The 20316-nt window shown below is 38.6% G+C and overlaps 1 protein-coding gene across 1 annotated transcript in view; it reads left to right on the forward strand.

The window, feature by feature from the left end:
- Positions 1–20316, forward strand: part of glis3 (GLIS family zinc finger 3) — a 388168-nt gene that overhangs the window by 278338 nt on the left and 89514 nt on the right. Inside the window, exon 7 of the mRNA XM_052020524.1 lies at positions 13426–13567. Within this exon, the coding sequence (XP_051876484.1) occupies positions 13426–13567 (142 nt within the window). The remainder of the gene's footprint in view (positions 1–13425; positions 13568–20316) is intronic.

The following is a 20316-nucleotide window of genomic DNA, read 5'->3' on the forward strand; positions in this document are numbered from 1 at the left end:
CTCTAAGGGGACCTATTTTCTCTCTTGCCACTCTTTTACTCATAATATATCCATAGAATCTCTTGGGATTGTCCTTAACCTTACCTGCCAGATCCAGCTCATGCCCTCTCTTTACCCTCTTGATTTCCCTCTTAAGGTTCCCTGACCTCCTAAACACAATGTATGCTTCCTTCTTTTTCTTCACAAGAGTCTCAGTATGTCTTGTCAGCCAAGGTTCCCCAAACAGGTTTACCCTTCACCCTAACAGGAACATGCTGTCCCTGGACTCTTGATATCTCTCTCTTAAAAAGCCTCCCACTTGCGTATTGTTCCTTTCCCTTCAAGCAGGCTCTCCCAATTGACCTTTGCTAGATCCTGCCTAATTCCCTCAAAATTAGCCTTGCTCCAGTTAAGGAGCCTAACCTGTGGACCTGCCCTATTCTTTTCCATCTTATTGAATTATGGTCGCTAGAGCCAAAGTACTCCCTGGATTCCCTGGACATTGCCTGGATTAGAGAGGATTAGCTGTAAGGAGAGGTTGGACAAACTTGGATAGTTTTCTCTGGAGCATTGAGCAGACATCCTGATAGAAGTATGTGAACTTATGAGAGGCATAGACAGGGTAGATAGTCAGAGTCTTTTCCCCTGAATGGAAATGTCAAATACTAAAAAGCATAACTTTAAGGTGAATGGAAGGAAAGTTTAAAGGAGACTTACAAGGCAAGATTTTTAACACAGAGATTGGTAGGTGTCTGAAACATGCTACCAGGGGAGGTGGTGGAAGCAGACACGATAGCAACATTTAAGAGGCATTTAGACAGGCACATGAACAGGCAGAGGATGGAGGGATATATACCATGTACAGGCAGATGAAATTAGTTTAAAATGGCATCGTGGTCAGACCAGACATTGGGGACTGTAGGCCTGTTCCTGTGCAGTATTGTTCTTGTTCTATGTTCTGTGTAGGGTATTAATTCATCTGAACCCATGGTTCAGCACTTTTTCATTGTCTTATTCTTGTTCTGGACACTTATTTATCAAGGAAATGAGAGGTGCTCAAAGATAGCCCAAGCCAAATTAAATTGAATTCTTGCTTTCTCTGTAAAGCAAAATACAGTAAAACTAACGTACACCAATAGCATGGTAATCATCTTAATTAAGCAGCAGGAAAAATGAAATGAAGTTGACTTGAATACATAGTTAAAATGGAAATAATCTTACCTGAATGGATAGAATAAATACACCATTTTAATATTTTACACAATTAATTTTGCTCCTGAGGTGTATTACTTGTATGAATATAACTCAATGGGACAGTTTGATGGATTTCTCCAATGTTCTATATCTTGCTTCCTCATGAAGCACTGAAGGAGCCTTTTGCATCTTAAACATGGAAATAATGAGGCTTTTGCAGAAACTCATAAAAATGCAAGGCAATCTGGATTTCAATCCATCATACTTTATGTGGCATTTCACATTATTTACAATGTTTGCAAATTTTTAAGCAGTTTTAAAGCCTTTGTCATAAACCATTACGAAATTAAAAAATGATTCATTGGGCTATCAATGGCAAATTTGTTAGATTGAGCAATTTTTAATTAAGTGTTATGTGGATTATTCTGCATACCATTACAAAAACAAAATATGTTTTTTGAGATTATACTATACTGTTGTTATCAGTACACCTGTAACATTTTAGACATGTTTACAAAGAATCATGCTGCTGTTCTTGGCCTTCTCTCTAATAAGAAGCAACTCAGCACAATTTATTTACTTAAACGATGGAAGCTTCTTTCTATTGGTAGGAAAGAGCTGGAGAGATGGGAAGTGGACACATAAATGAGTTTCTCGTGAGCTAAGTACTTCCAAAACAAGTGTTAAAGTCTAATTGGATTATCTTGAACCATTTCTATAGCCAGCAACAATGAGTTTCTCATGAGCTAAGTACTTCCAAAACAAGTGTTAAAGTCTAATTGGATTATCTTGAACCATTTCTATAGCCAGCAAGCAATGCAATATGCCGCCATCTCTAAACATTCTTACCTGATGCTCAATGACAAACCAATACCATTTCAGCAGGTATTTTGCTTAGATACAATGTTCTCATGGGAGAACCAGTTTGGGCAGCATAACCCCAACAACACAGGATAAGAAACAACATGAGACAGAGGAGCAGGATTGGGCCAGTGAGCCACACAAACTTCCTTTGCCATTCAGTCAGATCTTGACCTCAATGCCACTTTCTTGTTCTCTTGCCATACCTTTTTATTGCCCTTTTAGTTTAAATGTCTATCAGTATGTTCATTTTGCACAAAGAATAAGTTAAAGTAGGTTGCCAGATGTAATGTTTAATGCAAAGCATTCACTTGTCGCAATTTGAGATGTTACTTTCCAAAGCTACCCAAAAATGGTAACTAATCATCTATCAACATACAAATATGCTAAATGGCATACAATTCCTGCACTGATGTCATAAATAAGTAAGCTAACCACAAAAGTTTGACTCAAGACATTCTAGTCTACGGACGTGGTCGTGGTCATGGTTCTTTTACTTGTTCATGGCACCTGATCACCACTGGCAAGGCCAGCATATATTGCATGTTTCTAATTGTCTTATTAACATGGTGGTATGTTGCCTCCTTGAATTGCTACAGTTAGTGACAATGAAGGAACAGCTGAATACTTCTGTTAGCAGAGTAACTCGGAGGAGAACTTTATGGGTGGGATATTCCAAAACACCTGCTGCCCTCATGCTTCTAGGCTGTCGAATTTGTGGCTTTAAAAGTGCTGTTGACAAGTTGCTTAAACACATGTTGCATTTGATGCACACTGCAGGTATGTGCAGCTGTGATGCAGGGAATAACTATTTAAGTTTGTGAATCGAGTCCTAATCGAGCAGCTGCTTGGTCTTGAACGTTGTCAATCATTTTGACTGCAGTTTGAGCAATACTCAATCACTGAAGTGGGAAGCATTCCATCACACTCCTGATTTGCTTTGTTTTTACTGGGAAGCCTGTGAGAAGTCACTTGCTCATCAGCCACTTACTTGCTCCTGAAGCCACAGTACTTATCTGTCCATTAATAAATTTCTGTTCAATGGTGGCTCCTTGGATTTTCATGATGGGAGATTTACTGACAGAACTACCTTTTCACTGTCAAAGGAAACTGGTTGTCTCTCTCTTATTGAAAATGATTATTGCCTGGCACTTGCATGATATGAAAGTTACATGTCACTTATCAGCCCTAGCATGTATTTGTCTGGGTCTTGCTGGATGCTTTATTACTTGAACATTTGTGAATGGATCCTAACATTGTGCAGTCATCAGCAAAATTCCCATGGAAGAAAGTATTTATGAAGTAACTGATAATGACTTGGCCAAGAGCACTGCCCTGAAAAAATATTACATCAATGGCTTGGGGCTGAGTTGATTGACCTTCACTTAGATGCAACCATCTTCTGTGCAAGGCAATATTCCAACCTGTAGAGAGTTTAATTTCCATTGACTTTGATTTTACTTGGAAGTTAGCCCTATACTGAGTCAAAAGAACTATTAATATCAAGGATGGCCATTCTCACTTCCCCTTTGAAATATTGTTATGTTGTTCTTTAGTGGGGCAAGTTCCAATGAAGTCTGGAACTATGGTTGTTGTTTTGACTGGTACTATCTTGTGCTGATGCAGGGGCTGGTGGTGTTTATTCATTGGTCTACAAAGTTGAGCCCAATACAGCTTTACAGCAAGATCCTGTCATGACTGTAGAGGACAATGGTGAGACAGGAACATAAGGAAAAGAACTCCCATATACTATCAAAAGTATTTAAGCAGCTTCTTAGATCTTCTTTACAGTTATTAAATGTACCTTAAATTGAGTTTCAAGTTTTGTGAGAGTATACATTGCAAATGTTGTTCTTCAAATATTTTGAGCATAACAGATGATTGCTGAGTTCTCACCTGATGAAAACTTGATATGGACTCAGCTGATGTAATTACTGGTATTTGTCATTAAGAAAAATTAAGAAAAAGAGTTTTATTGTGACATCACATAAATGTGAAGCAAAAAATTTATCCAAATCAATTGATACCACGTTTATATAAATTGTTTTTCAGGAAGGTGATATATCTATAATAACTGCATATCAATTCTCTTTGTTGATTACTGTTATAGACTCATTTATTTTTAAAAGATTACTTCATGCTTTCCAATTTCCAGCAAGTAAAAGTTGCAATAAGGTATTAAGTTTACATAACTAGAACTCCTCATTCAAGTAAATATTTCACCAGTTAATTACCAATGTCAGCTTATATTTGTGTATGGGATTGTAAAACAAAATACACAGTAAAGGTATTTAATTTAGAACAATAATTTTTATGCATTATTGCAAAGTAATTAAAAGACCAGGAGCATTCTTATTAAATCAGTTGAGCTGCACAGGGACTATAAAATTTATAGCCTAAAGTTGGAGGAAATACACTTAATTTTTTTTTAGCATGAAACTAATCAGAACCACCCATATGCACAATGTTATGATGGAATACAAAAATCTTAAGAAAAGTTGTTCAAAAATCATATTTTCTTGTTTTTTGATCTAAGATCCCACCTCATTTGCATCAAAAAATATTTTCTTATTTGCTGATCACATATTATTCACAGTGTAGATTTAGGTGAAAATAAGCCATGTTTGACTTGATGGAACATGAACTTTAACATCTCTGAATACTTCTAGCTACTTCTTAAGTGGGTCTTGAAATGTAGCTTTGACTACCCTTCACAGACATTTCTTCCTTAATATTGAGCTTAAGCTTGCATTTCACCACTGGAAATGGCAACTTCCTTGTTTAGCATTTTCAATCATCCTTGATAATTATAAGCTCCTGACATTATATTGATCTGAAACAAGATTATGTTTGCATACAGACTGAAGTGTTTCCAACAGTTTTAATGGTATCTTTATAAATTCTGTGTTCATCAAGATGAGGAACATTGAGGAGCACTCACAGGTCAGGTATTGAATAGTTAGTTTGTTCTTAATATCCATTTCCTTTGCAAAGATAGGGTGGTGTGTAAACAAGGATTTTCATTAATGGTCCAGCGCTGAAGCTGCTGAGGATTCAGATCCAAATTATAGACACAAACCATGATAGATATATTCTGTAATATTTATAAATAATTACTTATGTGAGATGGGTGAACTTTGATTATTACCTAAAATGTGTGAAGTTAGTGAAGGAGCCCTCTCTCCAATCCAGTATTTCCAGTATAAGGCTCAATCTCATTTAAGTGTCACCTCCAAGCTGTATGTGCCATATGGGCATTTTGTAGCAGCTGGCCAGATGTGGTATAGCTGGAAGCCTGCTGCCTCTCAAGCTCCCAGCATGGGCCATTTTGGGATTGGTCCATACTTGCTAATTTAAGGGTTCCTGGTTAGGGCAATCCATATCAGGCATAGATTTATAGAGTGATTCATATCTGAAAGTTGTAATCACAATCTCACAGGTACTTTTTTATATAGGCAGCCTCTCAGTTGTTGGAGGTGGGTGACTGCTCATCAGTGTGCATATCTTGTTTGAAAATTGTACTAGATGGACATTAGAAGTCCTAGAGTTAACCAAGGTGACCGCTTCCCCAATTGTCAATCACCAGTTAAACAAGAAAATGGTCAGCCATTGAAAGAAACACTCCTGAATTTTCAAAGCCTCAAACCAGCAAGTAAACCTAATTTATATTTTTGTGTGACACAATTATCTTTATTTTGTTTATCATTTCTTCAAAGTTTTCTTTTCTCTTATAGAAATAAGAGTAACACATTTGCAGTTAATCTACTCTACTGTTTCACTGTTGAGAACTTTTTATGCTTTGAATACAGGCAACCCCTGCATTATGGCTGTTTGGGTAAAGGAAATTCACCCTTACAGAATTCACAAATCACCACCCAAAAATTTGAGATATGGTATAAAATTCACTCTCACAGAATTAATGTGGAATAAGAAGTAAATAAATAAACACAAAATTAATTATTTTTCAACTTGCTTTTCTTGATGCAGGCGCAGATGATGCAGGTTTGTGTTATGTAAAATCACGATATGGACCAGCTTCTAGGAACACAACCCCCGCCATAATGCACAGGTTGTCTGTATAACATTGACTGGCAGCCATTGTAGGATCATGTTCTTCCACACGGAGATCTGGAAAATGATACTTGATAAACATTGCAATCTCCTTGAGAACTTGATGCCTCCAACTAAGTAACAGTATACTGTAATTATTTCTTCACCTTTAGATTTAAATGAGAGATGGGGATCTACACAGAATTCCGTTCCCCAAACAAAACATTAGATTATGTTAATTTGGCATGGAGTCACCATTTGCCATTGCACCTCTCAGGTCCTTTATATCTTCAAAGAGAAATCGGAATCTCTACAAAACAAAAGATTCTGCCAGGAATCTTGCTTGAAAATAAATAAATTGACTTGCTAACTTGCTGTCCTCAGTTACACAAGAGCAAACAGGGATGGGCAATAAATTCTGACTTTGGACTGATGTCCAAGTCCCATTCATGATTTTTTTTTGAAAGCACAGTCAGTGACTTGTCTTTTGAGGCCACATAGGTAAACATAATTATTCATCTGTACAGCATTGGATATATTTTGGGACTCTTAATCTAAATTGATTGTTTCAGCTGTTCGTTTTAATTACAAATCTGAAATGGCCCCAAGTGAATTGGCTTGGACTGATACAAAAACTAGATCATTTTAGGCCAGCCTATTCCTTTTGGATTTGGACAATTATTTATCTTAAAATTGGAATTTGAACTCAACTGTTCATAACTTTTTGTCCTTACTCACAAATTTTCTTTGATTTTGACATTTTATATTAGATTCAGTTTGAAGTAGATTTAAGTTTGCAAGATTTTGGATTTAAAACTTGAGTTACGTCTGTGTTCATTGTAACATGTCAGCACTGAAAGTAATGGTGCTTTTACCATTTAATCTATTTCTAGCAGTTTATTTCAACAGTTAATAAAACTCCCTTATTAAACATGATAAATAAGTAGACATGTAAAACCAATATATCCTTCCAATTAATTTAAAAGAATTTAAGGCCATATGGCCATATAATACATGACACTGCTGATAAAGTTTAATGGTTTGGCCTCTTAAACAGATACTTTAATGTTTAAAACTAAAATATGTAACATGCCGGTTAATGTGATTTATGCCAGCAAAGTTTTTATGTTTTACTCAGACTTACTGCTTACAGCTGCACTGACATTACAGTTCCAGGTGCTGTCAATTCCATACAATCAGAAAGAATATAACAGCTTTGGATAAAATGTCTTGCCATAGAAGTTCCTTGTTTTCTCTTGTGAATTGTTTTCTGATAATCAATAAAGGCTATTTGAAACAGTTTTTTGGTACCTTTGAACTTCACTCACATTAGCAGGGAAGTCAAATAAACTCATTGGTGAAAATTTGTATGTAAATATACATTGGCTAGGGCTTGTTGGGGAGGTGGGTTAGCATTCTGCTCCTTGCAATTCTGAAAATCTCACCAAATTAACAGCATGGGAGCATCCTCTCTCTCTGCAGGAAAAATAATACACAATGAAGTGAATTTATAAGGCAGGAAGCCGAATGGGACCATGTAACTGGGCAGGTACTTTCCCTTCTAAGCCTAGCTGCCATGGCTTATGTAATTTCAAGCATACACAGTTCATTAATTTTCAGAATTTTGGAATCTGATTTGCCCTTCAGTGAACAAAACTAGCCCTCAATCAATATGACCACCACTGTCAACCAAAGCAGCCAGTCTACTACTTTGCTCTAGAAGGTGTTGCTCTTAACACCAAAGCACAAATAACTTTAAGCATTAAATTGATGCCAATGAGGTAGTCATCCATCCAGAAACACCCTCCATTTCTTATCATGTGAACCAATTATATCTTAGGTTCCTCTGACATTTGTGCCTTCACTAACTATTCCAGATATCCAACCATGTGCTGATCAATCTTCATTTACCGTATATATGAGTTTCTTGACATTGGTGCCAAATTTTGCTTTTGTAACTTATAATGTGTGCCATTATTACCATCCCTTCCTAACCCTTTCATTCTGGCATAATTTAGTTTTTAAGTCGTGTTCTGTTTCAACTTTTTTGCCTCTTTGTTCCTCTTAAACTGTTGGAGGAATTACTTGCCACCTGTTTTTGGCGGTTTCAGGACTTGGCTGTTTTTGTCATATCGTGGGAGAGGAAAACAGACTTGCATTTAAACGATGTCTTTCCTAAAATCAGGAACATTCCAAAACACTTTATACAGAATTAAGTAGTTTTGTAGACTAGACACTGTTGAAATGTAGGAAAAGTGGCAGCAAATTGCAAGCTCCTACAAACAAAGAGAAAGTGACAAGAAGACCTGCTTTATTGATGCGCATAAAAGGTGCAGAGTCATAGAGAAATAGAGCACAGAAACAGGCACTTTGGTTTACCAAGTCTGCACTGACCATCAACTGCCCATTTACATAAATCCTACATTAGTCACATTTTATTCTCCCCATATTCTCATCAGCTCCTCCCGGCTTCTACCACTGATCTACACACTAGGGGCAATTTACAGCAGCCAACTAACCTACCAACCTGCATGTCTTTGGGATATGGGAGGAAACCAGAGCACCCAGAAGAAAACCACACAGACACAGGGAGAATGTGCAAACTGAACTGTCCCTAGCTCACTTTTAAAATCCTTCCACTTGCCATATGTCCATTCACCTGCTAACAGCCTACCAATCAAGCTTTGCAAGTTCCTGTCTAATGCCATCAAAATTAGCTTTGCCCCAGATTAGGGCTTCAAGTTGTGGACCCATCCTATCTTTTTCCAGAACTATGTTAAAACTAAGTAATATGGTCACTGGTCCAAAAGTGCTCTCCCACTTACACATCAGCTTCTTGCCCAGCCTCAGTTCCATAGAGGAGGCCGAGTGTAGCCCCTCCTCTAATAGGGCTATCTACATTTGCTTCAGAAAGCTTTACTGGACACACTTAGCAAGTTCTGCCCCATCTAATCCCTTAGCACTATGGCAGTTCCAGTCAATATCAGGGAAGATAAAATCACCTACTATTATAACCCTATTATTTTTACACCTTTCCCTACATATTTGCTACTACAATTCCTGATGACTATTGGGGGACCTGTACTATAATCCCATCAAATAATCACCCCCTTCTTAATATTAAGTTCTACCCATGTAGCCTCACTGGACATTACCCAAGGAATATCCTCTTGAAGTACTGCTGTGATGTTCTCCCAATCAATATTGCAACCCTCCCTCCTTTCTTACCTCCACCTCTATCTCATCTGTAGTCTTTGTACCCCAGAACACTGAGCTGCAAGTCCATCCCATTCCTCAACCGTGTTTCCGTAATAACTATATCACACTCCCATGTGCCTATTCGTGCCCTGATTTCATCTGCCTTACCTGTCAGGCCTCTTTCATTAAAATAAATGCAGTTAAGCCTATCAGACCTTCCTCACTCTCTCTCCTGCCCCTGCTTGTCCTGCTTGCTGGACTTGCTCACTTTAACTTCTATATTTGCTTCAATTCGCTCATCTGCTACATTTGTACTTTGGGTCCCAACCCCTTGCCAGACTGGTTTAAATGCTCCTGAGTAGGTCTAGCAAATCTCCCCACCAAGATATTGGTCCCCCTCCAGTTGAGGTGCAACCTGGTCCTCTTGTACGGGTCACGTCTCCCCCCCAGAAGAGAACCCAAATGGTCCAAGAACCTGACCCCCTCCTGATTGCACCAGCTTTTCATTTGCCTTTTCTTCCTATTCCAATCCTCACAAGCACTTGGAACCAGGAGTAATTCACAGATTGCAACCCTTGAGGTCTGCATTTTAACCTTCTTCCTAACTTCTTCTATTCACTCTGAAGGACCTCATCCCTTTGTTGTTGGTGCCAATGACTGCCAACAACCTCTGACTTCTCACCCTCTCCCTTGAGTATGTTCTGCAAGTGCTTGGAGACGCTCTTGGACCTGGCACCCAGGAGGCAACCTACTATCCTGGAGGCAACATACTATCCTGGAGACTCAATCGAGGCCACAGAATATCCTGTCTGTCCCCCTAACTATCAAGTCTCCTATCACTACAGCAGTCCTTAACTCCACCTTCCCCTGCTGTGTATCAGAGCCAGTCGCTGTACCACAGACCTGGCTCCTGCTGCTGCTGCTGCTGCCCTCCTCTGCAAGGCCAACCTCCCCAACAGTATCCAAAATGATATATTTGTTGTATTTGAGGCAATGTACTTCGCAAAGATGACACACAAATAGTGTAAAGTTCATAAATCATCCACTGTAATTTTGGGTAAATGTCCTTAGACTTCCCCTACTCGACCATCACAACATTGGCAGAAATTCAACAGAAATTTTGATGCCATGTGATATTGAGTTGGGAGTATGATGGGAGTAGTAAATTATACAGCTAAATACTCTATAAAGCCAGAAATAATATCTGTAAGTTTTGAAGATATTTAAGTTTATAGAGTTAATCACAAAGCATTTTGATAAGGGAATATTATAGCCTAATGTGAGCCAGCTAGTAATCAGATGGGACTCCCCTGTATGTATTAGAGGGGGTCAAAGACATTTAAAACTCTTAAGAAATATTACCACATAAATTCAAAACCTGTGGTGGGCTTGATTCAGTCCCAGTCAGCTCCACCTATCTAACATTAATATGTAAGTGTGACTTGCCCATCCGTATGTCTGACTATGTTTCTCCTCTCTAATATAGAGAGAACATTATCATGAGAATTTGGAAAACAAATTATATCTTTTAATAATATTTGCACAATTACATTGATACATAAATTTTACTCAGTTGTCATATTTTGTTGTTACACTTCTACCATTGTTGCATTATTGGTGATAATGGGAAGTCATTATTAATGGCTTTTTCCATCAGAGGAAGAAATAAGAGTTCTGCACATGCAAGTTCAAATAATTGCATGGAGTGCTCTAGATTTTTCAGTCATGTGTGGTTCCCTCTGCTGTGTACATGGTTTAACATCATGCTTCAATCTCTGGTTATAATTTACTGGAGTGGAGAGAAACATTACTCCATATTCAGATAACACATTGCACACATGGACCTGTTTCTGACTGATCCCAATATCTTCCAACTAGAAAGGGAAGGAGTAATATTTGCTCAGGATGGTTTCACTTTCTAAGTTATTTTCCATATTTACTGAATATGCAGCAGAAGGTATAAAGCATGACTATAAATCTGAAACCATGTCAACAAGCTGCAAATATGGCTGCAGGATGTCACAGCAGTTAGCACTGTTGCCTTGCAACTCCAGAGACGTAGATTTGATCCTGACTTTAGGTGCTATACGTGGAGAAGGTACATTATCTCCATGACTATGTGCCATTTCTCCAGTGCCTTGTTTTTCTCTTTTCAGAGGGAGCAATAAGGATATGGAGCAATAGTGTGGATCAATCCCTTGCCTTGTTCCTGCCTGCTCCACAAGTAAATACAATTTATTTGGGTTAACAGTGAAATAACTAATTTACTGGTTCTATTCATGCCACAAGCCATGGAAGTTTTTTTGCAGGTATCAAAACCTATGTGTTTAACTATTCACCTTTGTTTGCTCAAGTTATACTGTATTTCTAGTACAGCAATGAAACCATGGCATTCATAGCAAAATAACCTCACTCAATGCTGTCTTTTCAAAAAACTTGCTCATACACTTTATTCCGCCTTCACCTGCCACCTATGACAGGGGATCCACACTATTGCTCCATATCCTTCATGCTCCCTCTCAAAAGAGAAAAATAAGATTCATGTCCAGTGTCGAGACAACTGCCTGCTTTTTACTGCTATGACATTTACATTTCTTATAGAAACTATTGCAACTTAATTGGAGTACTAATTTTAAAGTAGTTGATGCCAGGACTTAATTTATGGATTTGGGTTGAGACAACCCAGCCTTAATTAATCTTCTATTCCACCAATGTGAAATAGGTTTCAGTAAATGTTTTAAGTGAAAAGACAGTTTACTCAACCATTAGACATCTCAATTCCCCTTTTGCAGAAAGAACAAATGCCCATGTTGAAAATATTTTTTGGAACTGTTACAGAAGTTGTATTGCGCTGAAAGACAAAAACTATGAAATATTTGAATATGTTACATGACTGAATTATGTCAAAAGCCCAGGGGTATCTCGATAGAGTAAACAAATGAAAATTTGTTTCAGTTTCTCTGAGTGCATAGTGTGCTAAAGAACACTGGACAGAAGTAGTGACATCAAATCACGTGGGACCCACAATTGGATGAAACATGTACAAATATCTTCTGCAATACAAAGCCTGTGAGCATGCAAGGTTAACAGACAGAGGCAGAACTTAACTGGAAGGTTGTGACTTGTTTTATATGAGCCCATCCTGACCTGGTCCACTGCCACAAGGCATCCATTGTTTTCCAAACAGATATATGTCCCTTTAAGTTGCTCTCCGAGCTCGCTTCCACAAATCTACTTTCCACCCCTACCCTTCCCACTAACACACTTACCTCACTGTTGATGTTCTCAGAGGCGTCAATCATACTTTCCCTGATCAATCTCGCCCCAAGCTGAATCTGATCCCTTTCTTTCAGACTAACCCCTTTCTCCTGATACTCTTTTCACACACATCCCACTCTATACCCCTGAATTCCCAGTCCTCTCACCCCACCATCCTCTCTGTTCCCTCCAACCTGCTCCCCTACACCTCACAACCAGCCCCCAGCATGCAATTTGTAACCCAAATGAATTAGTTCCAGAAGGGTGGCCCCTAATAGTGTTAATGCCTCACATTCCTTTAATAGATCTTTTCAGGGGATGTACAGTTTGTAGTCCAGCTGTCACAACGCAGCTTGCATGTCATCTGCAGTTCAGGCAGTTAACTTGCACAGTGGCAAAGTAGTCTGTTTAAATGAAAGGCCTCCAAATGACCTGATAGAAAGATTTGTTACTGAAAAGAAGAAATGCACCTGTTATATTTGATTTGGTTATTGCACTCGTCACCACTTGCTGAACTGCATTTCTGTCTACATGCTTCATATACTTTATGTTGGAGTGTCAGTCTGTCCTAAAAGGAGATCAAAACTACTGGCTAAATTAAAATGAATAATTTTCTTCTTTTAAAATTCTGAAGTGTTTATATTTAAGTATGTAACCACATTTCATACCTTCTTCAGTTCCTATGAAGAGCATAATAAATCATTCATGAATAGTTGACAAGAAGGGATTTGTCATAGCCCATATCATTTAATAATCCATTTCAAGAGTATATGCTTCACTGCACTCCCTAATAATGTTTTTGTTAAATCTAGAACAGATTTTGACATCTCTTGTGAAAACTTTTAGTTTTCTTCTTCTCTCAACTTCTTTGTATTTGTTATACAGTTAAGATCCAGTAATGAGCCAGATCAGGATATGCTCAATGACTGCCTCACTATTCAACCACTGCAGCCTGCTACGTCACCACAAGATGCTGTGGACAGCACTCTGGGTCGATCCCCAGGGCCCCCTCATGACATGTATTCGGGTAAGCTTCTAAAAACATCTAAGTTAATTTGCATAAAATATATTTCAATTTTAATATTGCTATGTTGTTTTCCTATGAGGTCAGAAAATTAAATCCATCAAAATATTAGCTGGAGGATACAAATAATAGCTATTAGATTTTTCAGCTACATAATTCATTATTTCAGCAGCAACTGTACTACAAGTATTTACTACCATAGCTGGACTCATACACAGTATATCGACATGGATATGAAGGGGACCCTGACAGGGATGACAGTAGAGCAGCAGTGGCAGGAGTTTCTGGGAGTAATTCAGAAGACACAGGATCATAACAAGGTAGATTATGAAGTCAAGAGTCCAAGTCATTGAATGGCATTGACCTCATATGATGAGATAGATTCTTGACCTCACAATCTACTTTGTTATGACCTTGCACCTTATTGTCTACCTGCAATGCACTTCCCTGTAGCTGTGACACTTTACTCTGTATTCAGTTATTGTTTTTACCCCATACTTCCTCAATACACCATGTAATGAATTGATCTGTGCGAACAGTATACAAGACAAGTTTTTCACTGTACCTCGGTACAAGTGACAATAATAAACCAATACCAATGCCAATACCATTTCATCCCAAAGAAGAAGAAGCATTCTAAAGGGAGGATGGAGCATTCGTGGCTGACAAGGGAAGTCAAAGACAGCATAAAAGCAAAAGAGAGGGCATACAATATTGCAAAATTTAGTGGGAAGCTAGAGGATTGGGAAGCTTTCAAAACCAACAGAAGGCAACTAAAAAAGCAATAAGGGGAGAAAAGATGAAATATGAAAGTAAGCTAGCCAATAATATAAAAAAGGATACCAAACATTTTTTCAGATATATAAAGAGTAAGAGAGAGGCAAGAGTGGACATCGGACCACTGGAAAATGTTGCTGGAGAAGTAGTAATAGGGAACAAAGAAATGGCGGACAAACTGAATAAGCATTTTGTGTCAGCCTTCACTATGGAAGACACCAGCAACATGCCAGAAATTCGAGAGAGTCAGGGTCGGAAGTGAGTGTAGTCACTATTACTAAGGAGAAGGTGCTTGGGAAGCTGAAAGGTCGGAAGGTGGATAAGTCACCTGGACTGGATGGACTACACCCCAGGGTTATGAAAGAGGTAGCTGGAGAGATTGTGGAGGCATTAGTGGTGATCTTTCAAGAATCACTACAGTCAGGAATGGTTCCAGAGGACTGGAAAATTGCAAATGTCACTCCACTCTTTAAGAAGCAAGGGAAGCAAAAGACAGGAAATTATAGGCCAGTTAGCCTGACTTCAGTGGTTGGTAAGATGTTAGAGTCCATTATCAAGGATGAGGTTTCTGGATACTTGGAAGCACATGATAAAATAGGCTGAAGTCAGCATGGTTTCCTTAAGGGGAAATCTTGCCTGACAAATCTGTTGGAATTCTTTGAGGAAGTAACAAGCAGGATAGACAAAGGAGAGTCAGTGGATGTTGTTTATTTGGATTTTCAGAAGGCCTTTTACAAGGTGCTGCACATGAGGCTACTAAACAAAATAGGAGCCCATGGTACTACAGGAAAGGTACTAGCATGGATAGAAGATTGGCTGACTGGCAGAAGGCAAAGAGTGGCAATAAAGGGGGCCTGTTCTGGTTGGCTGCTGTTGACTAGTGGTGTTCCGCGGGGGTTGGTGTTGGGTCCGCTACTTTTCATGTTAGATATTAATGATCTGGATGACAGAATTGATGACTTTGTGGCCAAGTTTGCAGAAGATACAAAGGTAGGTGGAGGGGCAGGTAGTGTTGAGGAAGCAGGGAGTCTGCAGAAGGACTTGGACGGGTTGAGAGAATGGGCAAAGAAGTGACAGTTGGAATACATGGAGGGAAGTGCATGGTCATGCACTTTGGTAGAAGGAATAAAGGCGTAGACTATTTTCAAAATGGGGAAAGAATTCAGAAATTGGAGGTGAAAAGAGACTTGGGAGTCCTAGTGCAGGATTCCCTAAAGGTTAACTTGCAGGTTGAGTCAGTAGTAAGGAAGGAAAACCAATGTTAGCATTCATTTCAGGAGGACTAGAATATAAAAGCAAAGATATAATGCTGAGGCTTTATAAGGTGTTGGTCAGACTACATTTGGAGTATTGTGAGCAGTTTTGAGCCCCATATCTAAGGAAGGATATGCTGGCATTGGAGAGGGTCCAGAAGAAGTTTACGAGAATGATCCTGGGGTTGAAAGGGTTAAAATATGAGGAGTGTTTGATGGCTCTGGTCCTGTACTCACTGAAGTTTAGAAAGATGAGGGGGGATCTCATTGAAACCTACCAAATATTGAAAGGTCTGGATGCAGTGGACACGGAGAGGATGTTTCCAGTAGTGGGGGAGTCTAGGACCAGAGGCACAGCCTCAGAATAAAAGGACATCCCTTTAGAACAAGGATGAGGAGGAATTTCTTCAAGCAGAAGGTGGTGGATCTGTGGAATTCATTGCCACCAATGGCTGTGGAGGCCAAGTCACTGGGTATATTCAAAGCAGAGGTTGATAGGTTCTTGATTAGTAAAGGTGTCAAAGGTTATGGGGAGAAGGCAGGAGAATGGGGTTGAGAAGGAAAAATAAATCAGCCACGATCAAATGGCGGAGCAGCCTTGAAGGGCTGAATGGCCTAATTCTGTTCCTATGCCTTAAGGTCTTGCAGATGACCATTCAGTTGTGTTCCACCTTACACGCCGTCACAGCTCAAGGATCCATAGTTTTGCTTGGTTTGTGAGTGAAAAATATCATTGCAGCACTTGTATGCCATTCATGAATCTATCGGTATTCATAATTTACAGGCATCTGCATCTCATTTACACAGGCACATTCAGAGAGCAATCAAGTAAAAAGGAAAAGAATAAAAGCCCAGTTGTAACTTCTTGTTTGTGATAGTTCAGCATTTGTTATAAAATACATTTTGCAACATCTTTTAAAACAACAGAAGTTTTGTTAGGTGACACCACTGTGAAATACCCAAAGTATCATAATTTTACCTTCAACTGACTACAAAAATAAACACCAACTCCAAATGTGGAAAGTCACTTCTTACTTTGAATAGAATGAAAAATGTCATTGTGACTGAGGTATCATTCAGGTATTTTTCTTAAGCACCGAGAAATATCACAGTAATTTTTTTTTCAATTCTAAGTATAGGGTTGCTATACCTGTTTCTACAAGGCCATTAAATTAATCAATCAATTTTAACACTTAGTGGCTGTTAACCCACAGAACAAGGTTTGAAATGTAAGGCAGAGCTTCGTGTTTTACTGTAGTTAAATGTTCCACTTGGTTTGGGGAATAGAACCCATTTCCATTGAAGACTCCCTGTGGGGTAACTTTAACCTTCCCCCAGTGCCTTTCCTCCTCCTCCCAGAGAGTTGGAGAAGGGAGAGTAGGGGGTGTTAAATGGGAAAGTGTAAAACCCAACAACAAATCACCATTATGGGGCATCTGAGGAGGGCACTCTTGAAAGCCAGGGCTGCTGATCAATCTCTGTTCCTGGTGTTTTGTTATTTCCAGGCAAGTAAATTTGACACTGGTCATCCAGGTTTTCCAGGACTTAAGAAACTCATCAGTTAAAGAGAGGCAAGGACAGCCAAGTTCAGCCAGTAAATACCAGTAAATACTTTTCCAGCACTGGTTTTGGGTAGAGAGGAGAATAAGCCATTTGAACATGGCCACTTGTGTAAATCTTCCCAAGTACATGGTAGTAACCTCTCTTGAACAAAACACTTCTACCCTCCCCCCCCCACCACCCCCCACCATAAAATGACAAATCCTTCTGGTATACCCTCTTCTTGATTGCCTGTCCAACCCACAACCAAAGGTTACTCAGGTTAGCTGCTGGCCAGAAAACTGAAAGAAAAAATGAAAATGAAGACCCGCCATCAAATTCAAGCAGTTTACCCAGCATTCCAGGTGGCCCATTCCCTCTTCTAAGCAAACCAATAACTCACATGACTCACCCTTTGACCTACCTTCCCATTATTATCAGAGAACTAATGTCAAAATCAAGAATTACTGAGTAAAATTAGTAAAAAGAGCTGTACATTAAAGGTTTTACTTACCTGATGAAACCATGCTATTCAGCATTCAGAAAAAAAATTGTGCATGAGTGTAAATTGATTAAGTATATTAACAGCACAAAAAGCCAATTTACTAATTGTCCACAATTTTTTTTAATCCAGTTTTAGAAAAGTTTCAAATATTGCACCTTTGTGACATTTTTCAGCTTTGGCACATGCCATCCAATAAACATTATAAGTTCTTAGTTGTTAATTCAATGCAAGATTAATGTCAGACAGCTGCTGCATATGATTATGGATGTGACAGAGAGATTTAGATTTAGTTGAAATGTAAATATATGCCACCAAAGGGAAGAAGCATTCTTCCAACTGAAATCTCTGGAGGTCAAAAGACATTGCACTAAATCAGCGATTGGTTGTGTTTGGGCTCCAAAAGGACAAAAATTCATATTCACGGTTTCTTCTCTGTTACCTTCTCTGTAAACTGGACAGTGATGACACTTATAGAATACTTTGTGCTTCAATTCAAGTGATATCTAAAGCTGAATGAATTAAGAAGGAATTAGATAAGTGGTTGAAGACGAAAAATACAAAAGGCTTGAGCAAAATGGCAGGAATTAGGAAAAGAGGAAATGGCTCCAAGTTGGTGTTTAGACAAGCACAGGTATGATGGTTGCCTTTCATCATATAAATGACCTGTTGAAAATTTAAATAATAATTAATTTACTTTTAAAAAGTTAAACTAACGCTCTCTTATAAAAGCAGAGGGATTTCACAACTGTTATCAATATCATACAATTAAATCCAAAAACTTGCCACAGGCACTCCAGTCCTTTAGGTAAATACATTTACTTATGCAGGTACATATCCAAGAAGATACTGCAGTAACTGAAAATTCTAATATTGTATAGTTATGAGACCTATGTTTACCACCAGCCAGTGCAAGTACACCAAAGTGCAATGAAAAACATATTGCCTTCAATGTTTCTGGAATTTCCTGCAGGTTATGACAGGCAGCTTGAAATATACACAGCTAAGTACAGGTGGGTGCAACCAAGTACTCCATCAATGACATACTATTCAGTTCCATCCCAACAATACTGGCAAAGGACATGTGTCTGAGCCTGACAATGAGCAATAGAATGGATATTGGAGAAGCCTATACGGATTAAAGTAGCTGGCAGTACTGAGAAAAGATGCTTGCTTTGTGGATCCAGCACCACCCATCTCCCTTTCATTGGTGTGTGCATCTGTGTACTACTGGAGATGTCCCCTTATTTAAATCCCTCTTCCCCACTTCCACTCTTTGTGTGAGTCAATTTCAGTGTGTTTGTGTTTACTCAGTTCCTTATCTGATGCTTATTTGGAGCTGGCAGCTTTTAGAATTCACAACCAGAGCCTCAAGGAAAAAAAGATTAGCAATCTATTATTTTAATAGATGTTTTTGTATGTAGATTATATATGTATACACCAATTTCTGCCTTGCATTATTTCATGCTGAGCACACGCAGCAAGTAGTTTCTAATTTAAAGGTGTTACACTTTACATCAGAATTGTTAATTATATGCATTTTCCCTCTTCTATTCAACTTTCCTGTAAGACTTCAGCAATCCCATCTGAGAGTGGCAAACACTGCCCACTCTCCTACCCCCCCTTCCTGAAAAAACAAAAAGGTTTCACAATAAAATGTCAGCTTCCTGCTTGACCCTGGGCAGTTCCAAGGTATAAAATGGGATAACAGGTTGCAAATATAAGCTACAAGTGGGTTTGTAACTATCTCACTTTATTATTTATGGGATCATCTGTTACTTCAGTAGGAAAAAGTTCATCTTTAATTGATACATATTGCAAAGTGGACAGGTGCTTTCCATTACTACCATCTTTCCTTATCCAAAGAAGCTACAAGTATCCGATTGCTCTGTTTCTTCTATATTAAGAACAGGTTTGTGTATTGAATTTCCATGTTAATGAAGGTAATAGTAGGGCATAAGGTCATGTCTGCTATTCCCTTCATGCTCAACTTAGTTGTAGTCAGAGTGCGTCTGAACACTGATGGCAAGAAGAACAATATTTGCATCACTGCGATGGGTTTAATCACGTGGGTAAGGATCTGGGCTAGAGCATTGACTGTTTCTTGCAAAACCCACATGATCTTCATTCTATTATCACTGCAAAATCTACCACACAATGTTGTAGTGAGGTGTTGTGTGCAGGTCATGCATTTGTCCACATTGATTGATGAGACATTCTAACCAATCTATTTTCTTTTATTGAGCTTCTTAGGTGAAAGGCAAGGGCCCATGTTGCAGAACAAAACTAAGTTTAAAAGAAACAGGAGCTAGATTACAAAGGTATTTAGAGGTCCTGAAAAAAGATTGAAAACCCTTTTCAAAAGCAAAATCGATATTGATTTTAACTCATTGAAAACTTAGGGATCACAAAGGACATACAGTATAGAATGATATTTTCAGAACTTAGAAATAATACATAAAATAGTACAGTTATGAGAGAATAACAAAAAATGAGCAGTTGCAATGGAGAAATGGCAATTGTTTTACTAGATAATGAATTTTCTTCAAATACTACCAAATGTAGGAGTCAGAGGAGCCTGTCTTCAGAGATGCAATTTATAGAGCAGCCTTTGTAAAGCCAAGAAGTTCATCATTCTATCTGTAAGCCACAACTGAGGCAGACCACAAGCAAACCAGGAG

The sequence above is a fragment of the Pristis pectinata genome, chromosome 7 (genome assembly GCF_009764475.1).
Source record: "Pristis pectinata isolate sPriPec2 chromosome 7, sPriPec2.1.pri, whole genome shotgun sequence".
NCBI lineage: Eukaryota > Metazoa > Chordata > Chondrichthyes > Rhinopristiformes > Pristidae > Pristis > Pristis pectinata.